Source organism: Phalacrocorax carbo, chromosome 1 (assembly GCF_963921805.1).
Source record: "Phalacrocorax carbo chromosome 1, bPhaCar2.1, whole genome shotgun sequence".
Classification (NCBI taxonomy): domain Eukaryota; kingdom Metazoa; phylum Chordata; class Aves; order Suliformes; family Phalacrocoracidae; genus Phalacrocorax; species Phalacrocorax carbo.
The window spans coordinates 24936108-24947616 of record NC_087513.1 but is presented as its reverse complement, the minus strand read 5'-3'; the positions used below and the strand labels follow the sequence as shown (position 1 = coordinate 24947616).

General features: G+C 40.9%; 1 protein-coding gene across 1 annotated transcript; it reads left to right on the top strand.

Annotated features, from left to right (window-relative positions):
* The first annotated feature begins 956 nt into the window (after nt 1-956).
* Nucleotides 957-9962, top strand: LOC104041811 (hyaluronidase-1). The gene is made up of 3 exons (XM_009501142.2): nt 957-1874; nt 8290-8379; nt 9534-9962. Exons 1-3 carry the CDS (start codon nt 957-959, stop codon nt 9960-9962), a joined length of 1437 nt encoding a protein of 478 aa, XP_009499437.2.
* The last annotated feature ends 1547 nt before the right edge of the window (nt 9963-11509 follow it).

Genomic DNA, 11509 nt, shown 5'->3' with positions numbered 1-11509 from the left:
GAGTGAAGAGGTCTTGTCCAGGAAAGGAGTTAAGTGTTTAACTGATGTTGACTGAGTAAGAAAATACTGGTGACCAGTGGACCTAAGCTAATGATGATAACTTTGGTCTGACTTTACAGGCAAGGAAGGAAATAATTAAAAATAGATGCAAAAATAGGGAAAAATCCAGCTTCAGATCTGCTTAACATAACCTGTTTTCTTTAACGGATTGATATTTAATTTGCTTTCTGTATAATAAGTAGCTTAAACCATTAATTCATTAATAGTATCACATTCTAGCCTGCAGATCAATTATCAGTCTTGCACCTATTCATTTAGAAAATGAAAATTAAATTCAGGGGTAGATAAGAATACACTGTTTTTCAGAAAACTGCTGAAAATTGCAGTTTTTTCTGAGATCTTTTGATTAATCTGTGTGAGGTGGAAGTGTCTGCCTTTTGTTTAAATCACCTTTCCTGTTGTGACCGCCTATACCATCTACGGATGATATTCTAGGCAACTCAGACTGACCATAGCAGAACATGCTTGGAAGCTGAAATTTCAAATGAGCAGCACATTCTTCTTTATACTGTTGTTTTGTTATTCTTTTATTAACTCACTTTTTGTAGACATCAGGGAGCAAATAAGTGTTAAGGAAAGGTCTGAATTAACTGTGGGAGGTGTCTGGGTGAGAAGGAAAGCAGAAAAAAAGCTGAGCATCAGAACACACTTCCAGGCAGAAAAGTCTATCAAGAAGTCTTTCACAGCATTTCAAATTACACTTAATTTTTACAAGATCACAGTTTTGCACTTTTCTCTGTTTGCTCTGGGTATAACGTTAACAAAAACAAATCAAACTAAAAGACATCCCTTTGTCATCCTGTCTGCCTCCAGGGCGACCACTGCCCTTCTAACATGCCTTCTCTCATTTTTGTTTTCAAGGACACATCATAACAATTTCCCAGAAAAAACATAGCATGGACGTTTGGGTCAAACGGTTAGCAGTGGCGGCGCTGCTTACTATGGTTGATGCTCAGCTGCCGAAGCCGGCCCGGGCCCCTCTGGTTCTGCACAAGCCTTTCATGGTTGTTTGGAATGCGCCAACCGAGCAGTGCAGGCTGCGCTACAAGGTGGACCTGGATCTCAGTATTTTTGACATTGCATCCAACACCAATGAGACTTTGAGTGGATCCAATGTGACAATCTTCTATCACACTCATTTGGGATACTATCCCTACTACTCAGATAACGGAGAGCCTGTCAACGGAGGGGTGCCCCAGAATGAAAGTCTTATCAAACACTTAAATAAAGCAAAGTCTGACATTGACTATTGCATACCCATGAAGAAATTTCAGGGACTTGCAGTCATTGACTGGGAAAACTGGAGACCCCAGTGGGATAGGAACTGGGGCAATAAAAGCATTTATAGAAATAAATCTCTTGAGATGGTTAGGAGACGGCATCCTCAGTGGTCAGAGGACAAAATTAGGAAAGTGGCTAAAGAAGAATTTGAAAATGCTGGCAAGAGTTTTATGAACAACACTATCCTTCTGGCTGAGCGTATGAGACCAAATGGTTTATGGGGTTACTATCTTTACCCAGACTGCTACAATTATGATTACAAAGAACACCCCCAAACATACACGGGGAAATGCCCGGCCATTGAGGCTTCCCGCAATGACCTCCTGCTGTGGCTGTGGAAGGAAAGCACTGCTCTCTACCCTTCTATATACCTGGATTATATACTGAAGTCAAGTCCAAATGCACTAAAGTTTGTTCACTATCGGGTTAAGGAGGCAATACGTGTTGCCTCAATTGCTAGAAAAGACTACGTTTTGCCTGTTTTTGTTTACTCCAGGCCATTTTATGCCTATACTTTTCATGTTTTAACAGAGGTAAGCAGACAGACTTCTTTAGAAATTTAGAGATTAGAAACAGCCTCTTAGAAAAAGTGCTTTCTGAAAGTTTGCCTTGTATAAAAGCATTTATGCACTTGTTTTTCATACTTAAGAAAGACCCTCTAGAAGGAAGTATTGTAGTCACAGTACAAAACTTTACACTTTTCAGTAGTTAGTATTGTAGCGCTTTTGTCTACTTCTGTACGATAATGCATATTTTTAATGAGGGTAATTTAAAAAGAAAGTACAAAGAAATTATTTCCTTAAGGAATTAATTCACTCTGATATTTTAATTCTTCAGGACAGCTTGTGAAATTAACTTGACAAATTTTCATGAAGTTTAAAACTAATTAGTGTAATGGAAAGATAAACTTTCATGAGAAAAGAGCCTCAGGGCTTTTTTGTTTCTTTATCTAAATGTAGATTTATATAGAAAGTAAAGGCATTTGTATAGAAGTATAGAAATAAACCAAAGTAAACTAGTCCGGTTTGTCCGGTTTGGAGTTCCTAACTCCTGCGTTATGAGCATTGGCTATCTCGCTTTTCAGAGGTAAAACACATTCAAATATCTTCATGAACTGACATTCAGTGCTAACACTGTGGAGTCCTTTCAATGAAGAAACCAAGTTTTTGAGTCATGCAATGTTCCTTTAACCAATGATCAAGTGCAATAAGTACAAAATGACCACACATTGATGATAAAAGGACATATGTGTGCAAATCTCAGGCTGTCTGCATATTTAATTATGATTATGGTGCTGACTTTGTTTATGCACATAATAGAGAGGCACAGATGCATATTGATTCTTCTAGCAGTTGTCCCAAGTGCTGAAAGTTTTGCTTTGATCCCTACCAATTCCATAAGAAGGAAGAAGGGAGAGGAAAGAGGGGAGAGGGGAGAAAGAAGAGGGGAGGAAATCTGGACTAGCAACCAGGGACTCTTTGGAGCTGTTTTCTGTGTGATATGGAAACTGCAGGTCCTGACTGACTCAGAAATCATGGGTAAATAGGACAGGCCGGGTCCCACTGAAGGCAAGAGCCACTGGGCTCAGTACAGGCAGGATTTCACCCAGAATGCCTTCACTGAAGAACTCAAAACAGGCCATGAAATAAATGAGTATTCTTCAAATGCAGGTTGTAATAATATGTTTTTATAATATAAATCAGTCCGTTGATTGATATAAAAATACCACAAATGTCACTGAAAGCTAAGAAAATGAATATGCTGCTACCAATTATGCATGAGTTCAAAATCTGTGGTGGTATAAAGTTACTGTTTTACCTTAAGCTATTTTCTGTACAGTACAGTGGTAGTTTGGAGTGATGTTCCTCTTAAGTTATACTCTTTAACTCACTGACCTGTTTTTCAATTGCATGTAGCCATTTACTTTTGGATGCTTTAAAGATCACTTTACAGCTCTGCAGCCAGGGAAGATCCATGCATAGCCAGAGAAACATCTTTGGGTTATGCTCCACTACATATTTTCTAATAAGGACAGTACCCAGTGCTGCAGGCAGCCATGGGGACAGGGCTTGACATTTCTCCAGACTATACACAGAGTCTGTGTGAACAGCTTGGGACTGCCAGGAACTTGCAGGGTCACGATAAGAAAACTCTAAATAGGAATGATCAGGAAAATAATGTTCTTGTTTTCCTTCATAGCCCTGAAGCCACCAAGATATTTGAAATAAAGTTTTGTGTGTTCAGATTTTAGAATAGACTGGAGCTTCTCATTTGAGCCATGACAGACCCATAAGTGATGCTCACAAACCTGCAAACAAGGCATGAAACCTCCAAGCTCCAGCAACAATGTGCGTGATTGTGACAAGGAAAGGAGCCAGTGTAGTATGGTGACAATCAGGTTAAATGGCCATAGAAAAATGGGGATAGCAGGCTAATAGGTACTTGAGCTCCGACAAAGACTGGGCCAGCAGAACCACTGTCCTGCTCCATCAAGCTGTGCAAGAGCTGTGACATCTGGTTCAACAGAATTAATTGCTGACACATTCAAGCCTTGTTTGTAAGCCCTTCTGTACCCACTATGAAAAATACAGTAAATATCACAGTGGAAGAAAATAGAAAGAATGGTTGTGAATCAGAGTCACTGAGGGAGAGATACAAGTCTGTCAGACCTTCAGAAAGATGAAAGACCCAGGATGCTGTAGCTATGTCTGCTGTACCTTTCACCCTGACTGCACCTGGAAATCAGGTGAGTTGTTCATAAGGTATCTGAGAAATTCATCCTGCTTTTTTTTCTTGGAAATAGTTTATAAATTCTGAATTGGGATCCGAAAAATTATGAAAGGTTTCTGTATTTGCTAGAAATGCATATTAGCAGTTTGCCATCTGTAGGGTATTTAGAAACTATCTGCCTTGACAATTCACTACTAACTGTGTGGGAGAGGGAAGTTGCACAGTAGCATCTGTGCTTCCTGACTAGATGACTGAAATAATTAATAAAGCAGGATGACAACTAACAAATGATGAATAATGTATAACAACTTCTCTCAGTCACCTACAGATAGTATTCTCTAATGACCAGGTGTGCATGTGTACAGAGGCCATTCCCTGCAACCACACCAGGCTTGCACTACCATTCCTGAATACAGAAAAATCATGTCTGAAACTAAGACTGTTCAAAATTTAAAGGAAAGATTACAGACATACTTATTTTTCTTTCCTCAACATGTAACTAGAACTGACTGTCCTGTTTCCTCTCAAGCTCCAAAACTGAAACAGCTTAGCTCACCTCCTATTTTTTTAGTGTCCAATGCAGAGACTTGGCTGATCAAAATATGGAGAAGTACTGGTAGGAACTAGAGCCTACTCTTGTCTACTCGGAGATAGCCCAGCATAATCTTGAGGGTCTTTGGCTGTTGCACACTGCCCCCCAAAGCTTGAACAAGAATGAGCATCAGAAGGGAAGAGGCTTTGCTGACTTGTTTATCACTTGCAGATACTTAAGTGGCAGCTGACTCATAAAGTTGTCTCTTCAGGACAGTTCTCCAACATGGAGGGGTGAGGATCTGTCACAAAGAGTGAAATAGGATTTCCCACCTATACAAATGCCAAGATGGTTATATTTAATATGACTACTTTTTTTAAAGTTTGTGCAGCAGAGCCATGCCAGTGAGCCCCCACTAATGCCAAGCTGTGCTGTGTGAGGAGCAGCGCTAAGTTCATTCCCTGAACCAGGACCGCTGTGTCTGAGGCCGCTGCTGGAGCTCCTGTGCCTCACTTGGGGCTTTAGGGATGCACCTCCCTATCTCTCTCTTGATTTGCCACTCTCAGCTGTTATGAGAGGCACTTATGTTTCTTTTTCTCAAAATACCTGAATGAAGGGTGAGTCAATTATTTTGCTAACCCTGCCCATGGCAGGGGAGGGCTGGTGGTGGTGCCTTCCTCTTTGTGTGACTATCTAGTGGTCAGAGCACCGACCTCTGGTGCAAGACCTCAGTTCTCTTCCCAGCCTGCTCAGGATGAATCCCGCACCCTGTGTTAGACACTAGGAAGGAGTTAGGGAATCACCAGACCAAAAAGAATAAGCATACAGAGAGAAAAAACAAGAGAGGGTGCAACCTCCTGTTCATAGGTTATTCAGGGAAAAGGCCTGCTGTGCTGATGGCTTCTGAAGTACTGAACATGAGTCAGTCATTCAGTAAAAGACATAACTATTCCTAGAAATGGGAGTCAGAGACCTTATTTCCTTCCTTGTGAGCAAGTTACTTCATTATTAAGTTGAATTAATCATAAACTGTAGTCAGGTTCCCACTTGTTTCTCTTGTTCTCCTTTGAACATTCATTGAATTGGTGCAAGGTGAAATGGCATCAGAAAGAGAAATGGTACCCCTCTAAACATTGTCTGTAACCTCACGGTGAAGATAACCCCACGATGGAGGGTTACCTGGAGGTGATGTATCTTTTAAGCTTGGGGAAAGAGAGAAAAATTCAGCCCCATATTTTTTCTAATTCTCTTATCTCCTGGGGAGGACTTTTAGCACTTGGCCTTTGTTTTAAAGTATACAAGAAGAGGAAATATGAGGTGGAAGGAGAGTGTTTACATGAAATCCCACACAAATTTTTTTTGCAGTGAGCTGCTATTTTCTCCAGCATCCAACACCTGTGCAGGTGCTATAAATGTCCTTTAAGCATCCGTAGGGGAATGTATTTTCCAATCATATGCCAGATTTTGGCATTAGCCTGAGAAAAGTGCTGTTTCTCAGCATTGGCAAGGTGGTGATTCTAGGTGTGCACGGAATTGGAAGCATAGGTGCCTTGGGAACTTCAGTTGTGAAGTTATTGCTGCCATTGGACTTCACACACCCAGAGGACTAGGTGAACTTTAAGGGTCATGCTCTTGGATTTGATTATTTTATATATGTATGAATCAGACAAGAAGTGCTGAAATCCCTTTGTGGGTCTGAATCTAAATGATTTTCACAAGTAACTGAAGAAAGCTGTGAAATATGAAGGAATAAATACTGGATTTAGCAACTCCTAGTCAAGCACCCTAACTCCTAAAGTGCATTACTAACAAAATCTTTGCTTTGGGTTTTGTTCATTTTTGGGTTCATCCAGCAATGCTAAATATCTACTGATTATTTTGGCTGTCTGAAAAACTTTCATTAATTTGTTAATGAGATCTGAACCCTGTGAGTGCTAAATCACTCAACCATCATGTGGCTAATGTAGTGCAGCCTTTGTATCTGGTAATCTTCAAAAAATGCTTTGCAGATGAGGAAAGCCTGGGAACTCTCATTTTGAAGAGGTCAGGCTGTGTTTCACATTCTTTTAATATTTGATATTTTGATCTTTAATTCACACACTTTTTTTTTTTCCACTGATAAATTAATTCCTATAGGAAAAAGAAGTCCCACCATTTCCCACATGAAAGTCACACCTGCAGCCCACACCACTATCCTTTTATAAAACTAGCACTGGGCTATATACTTTTAAGAGTAATGACATTCTCTAAAGACTGCTTGGATGATCACCAGCAACACAAACTTCAGGCAAGACTAATTATACTTTATATCACCCTGAACCCTACTCTAAGAGCCAGTAGGCAAGCTTTACTCTTTCAGACTTCTGCAGTTTTCCTGCACTGTTTTGTCCAACATTTTAGTTAAGGGTCAAAGTCACTCCTCGCTCTGACTTCTCTGTAATTGCCTCCAACTCTTCAGCAGATTCTCCCTTTCCCAAAGCATTTATTTGTGCCTTCTTTTATATCTCTTGGGACATAAATGTTTCAGGAATGGGGACTCCTTAACTATGCATTGGTAAGTCAACAGGCCCACTTACACAGGGAAATAAATTATTTAGTAGTAATTAACAATAATAACATGGTTCTTCCTCTGCATCATTTTGTATTTCTAAGGTGCCACCACCATACTGTGATAATATGGATGCTCTTTTGGATTGTTTTCTCCTAAAAAGAGGTGAAAATACTGTATCAATGACCATCACTAACTTTTTAATGGAATTTGCTATTTCTTCATCAAATCGAGAAATATTGTATTACCTGTTATTACAAACACTGATCAGGAATCACTTTCTAATCAATTAGATGCAATTGATCATGCCTTGAAATTTAGGGGTGAAAGAAGATCCTTCCTCCATATTTTATACAATTCAATTGCATTTCTCTTGACACAATATTCACAGTCTCAGGGAATGGCTTTAAGACACTTGCAAGGTACATTGCTATGTTGTTGGCAAGGCACCAGTGACTCCTGTTCTACACAGAGTCTGTGCTCTGGTAAAGCTGCGCTACTGCTGATTGCTACAACTCAACTGCTTATTGGTGCAGCTCTAAAAGTGGACATGGTTAAGTCAGTATGCAAATGTGTGCATTACCCCCCCCCCCCATTTGGCACTATGTAGCACTAGGGGAGGCTGATTTTTTGAAGATATGTTTCCTGGAATAATGGCATTCATGCTGGTAGGAACAGCAGCTTTGTAACTGTATTGGCATGGCTAAAGCAGCAGAAGTTAGACACCTGCCTAAAGCCTATCACCTGCGATTAGACACTGTAAGGGTGACCCAATGATGTGTGACCATACTTATCATTGCTTGCCAAAAATGGTGCCCGTGTAGGTATGGTAATAATTCAAAGACTAGTAGATAAAATAGATCATTCAATTCTTACCCCACCAGTTTGTTTGGAGGACCCCTTGTGAATAAACTATGACGATTTCTTCACTTAGTATTACCACTCATGAAAGCAACCTATGCAAACCTTTGGAGATACACAGAAGAGCTTCCTCAATTAAAGAGCGATTTTATTGTGAACACAGGACTGATGTCTGCTCTGGGGAAAAAAAAAAGTGTTGCCCGTATCCTACTGCTTTTTTAGTTTTATTTTTATATCTTTGGTTTTCTGATGTCTGGTTTTGGCCTTCTTTTATCAGACGGATCTGGTCAATACCATTGGTGAAAGTGCGGCCTTGGGAGCAGCTGGAGTTGTTCTCTGGGGCAGTATGCAATACGCCAGCTCAAAGGTAAGTCATATCAGTGTGTTAGTATTCAGGAATCACCTTAATACCTCTTCTCTGCTGCCAGGTCCTCTGTAGCACCTATCTATCTTTATTGATGTCATCAGCCAGTGACTGAGGACGATGGCTCAGTACTACTTTCAGGTCTCGTTAGTTCTATATTCCATTAGACTGAGAAATCCCATTGCTTCAGAGCACACTGCTTTGGGCAGATCATTTGTAGCATTGTGGAATAATGAGTCCAGGTTAGAAGAAAGACATGTTTTAAAGCAATAACATACAAATATAAGCACATCTTGTTTTACAGTGTTCTACTTTGTAGCTATGATATTTTGTGCAGATCCACAGAGAAGGAATGGAGTCTGGAAGGGTGTTATTTTTTCTGGTTGCTAGTGTTGAAATGACACATGGAAAATAATGTTTCCACAAGGAAAGGCCTAGTTCCTCCTCCCAGATTCTTCAGGCTTTCACAAATAATCCTTCTTGAAGTGATGGAGGAGACAGGAGGCTGCACTGGGGTTTCACAGGAGGCACAGCAGGCTAGCCCCCGCTTCCGAACCTGGGCTGGGCTTTGATGCCCACTCTGCTTTTCATGCAGTCTGCTCTCCTCCTCCTGAAGTCTCTGGCAAAGCACCACTGACTTCGGCAGAGGAAAAGGGAAATCCGAACTGGAACCTTCTAGCTGCAATTGCAGCAACTCCTGTGCTGGTTTCTCAAAATGATGTGGTTCCTTGGAAAGTGAAGGAGTTGGACAGATAAGGACCAAAGCAGTGACTCAGTATGTGCTTTGAAACCTATTAGTCCCATGCACTGCTCCTTGTCAGCAGTTACCAGAAATATCTACTTAAAGAACTAGTTAGTCTCAGATTAACATATAAACTCTCTTTCTGTTTACTAGGACTCTTCCCTAGTCTAATACTGTATGTTGCTATCAAGCACTCAGATAGACAATATAGTAAAGGCTAATATTTTGCTAATCTTACCCATGGAAGTAAACTCACTTAAACCAATAGACTACTCCAGTATGTAAATCCAACAAGATTTATCTCAACAGGTTACTTTACCCAAACCAGTTTTGTATTAGCATCTTCTTAGATATAAGAAATTTGGACATAATGCTAGTTACTGAGAAATATGTCATGGTCTTTTATTTTCTACAGGAGAGCTGTTCAACTGTGAAACGGTACATTGATGGACCCTTAGGACATTACGTCATTAACGTGACATCAGCAGCCAAACTCTGTAGCAAAGTCCTGTGCAAGAAGAATGGAAGATGTATCCGCAAAAACAGCGACTCTTCTGCTTACCTCCATTTGTCACCCAATAATTTTAAGATTCGAGTCCGTCACTCAGAGAGGGGTCCCAGGTTCCAGGTGACTGGTGAACCCAGCCTGGAGAGTATTGAAGCCATGAGGCAGAGATTTGTGTGTCAGTGTTACCAGGGCTGGACAGGCATATTTTGTGAATTGCCTGACCAAAGGCTAATGGAGCGCTGGGTTCATGTTGTGTTCAGTACATCAAGAAAACAAAAATTGTATGTCTTCCTCTTAGGAGCCATACAGCTTCTTCTGCTTTATACTGCACATTAAAGTATTCTGAGGCAGTGCAAGGAAATAAGAAATGGTGCCGCTAAGACCTCTGTTCCTGAGCAAGTTTTTATTACAAAGGGAAAAGTCATTGTTGATTAAAAAGTTTTATTCTGTTTTCTTCACCTCTCACTCCTGGAATTGCTTCAGACTTTAAACATTTTGAAAGGAGCCCCCTCCTTTTTACCATCTCCTTTACTCTTAATCGTATTTTAATCATACCTTCAACAGATAAAGCTTCTGCTGCGACAGTAGCAACTTCACCTGGGTAAAAAAGGTGAAGTAACCTGTACAATGACTCATCCATGTAAAAGCTTAAAAAAGATACAGATCCTCTTTCTTTCAGGGCTGCATGATTAAACATATGGTGATGAGGAAAGTTTTCATGGATGAGGGATCACAAACTATTCACTGCAGCTCTTGCTGAAGCCACATAGCACTTTGAGCAGCAGCAGCACCATGCCCAGATCCACATTCACCACTACTCACTGATCACGCGGCTCTGTGTAGACAATGTGAAGAGTATAGAGTTATACATCTTTGCACACATAAAAAAAATTAGATTTCAGTATTTCAAGGCCTAATGTGATTCGTGTTACTTCTAGAGGCATCAGTATTTCCAGTGGTAGTTTTGTGCCACCCGTTTCAAAGGTACTGTTTGACTGAAAATCTCTGCAATTACCAGTCAATGGGTCAAATGTTCATTATCCACAGTGCCAGCCAACCAGCAGAACGTATATGTGTTTAGGTGAGGAGCTCCTGAGCTCTGGTGCTGGCAGCTGGCATCCTGCAGTGCTTCTGCCCTGTCAGGTGATGGGAGAGCACTTCTCCTCTTGCTCTGACCCCCCTGGGAAGCAGGGGGCCTTGCTGTGTGGCATTACTGCTGCCTTTGGGGCCTCTGAGGGTCTTTGCTTTCTGTTCTGCTAACTACGCGGGTCTGGTAGCTCTGCTCTCCTACTGCTCTTGTGCAGTTACCCAACCAAGCTGGCTGGTCAGTGACTGGGAAATGGGAACAGGCTGACAGACCCCACTGCTGACGTGCATCTCCCTCATGCAGGGGAGGAGAAGATGAAGAACTCTACTCACTGGCAATATTTTGGCTTGCAGCCTTCAGCTTCAGATGGGGACCTCTTTAAAGGTGATCTATCTTAAAGAACCACTGATTACTGGTTAATTTAGCACCCATAACATGCCATCCTGTCAGGTTGTGGCATGTCCATTTGCAGGTAATCATTCTTCTGTGTTCATGTGTGAGCATATATATTTTATCAAAGACCTATCCGTCTTCCACACAGCCTTTCAATGTAACAAACAATGTATACCTTCTCTGAATCGATGCTAAACCCAAGAAATTCCCTACATCTCTCTCTCATTTAGGGAAGATATTAAAACAATTTTCTTTTGAGGATTTTGTATGATGTGTTGAACTGAGTACTGTTCCAGAGCATGCACACAGAAATCAGAAAGAAATGCACATGTGAGTCTAAACTACCTTTTTTCCCACCCTGACTAATGTCTCTATTGATCATTTGTGGCCAGACTTCAATGCT

What these genes read in the sequence shown, in the direction of transcription:
- LOC104041811 (XM_009501142.2), top strand. Translation starts at nt 957, where the DNA reads ATGGACGTTTGGGTCAAACGGTTAGCAGTGGCGGCGCTGCTTACTATG. An exon ending in CTTTTCATGTTTTAACAGAG is followed by an intron (nt 1,875 to 8,289) that starts GTAAGCAGACAG and finishes TTCTTTTATCAG; the next exon opens with ACGGATCTGGTCAATACCAT. An exon ending in TGCAATACGCCAGCTCAAAG is followed by an intron (nt 8,380 to 9,533) that starts GTAAGTCATATC and finishes TATTTTCTACAG; the next exon opens with GAGAGCTGTTCAACTGTGAA.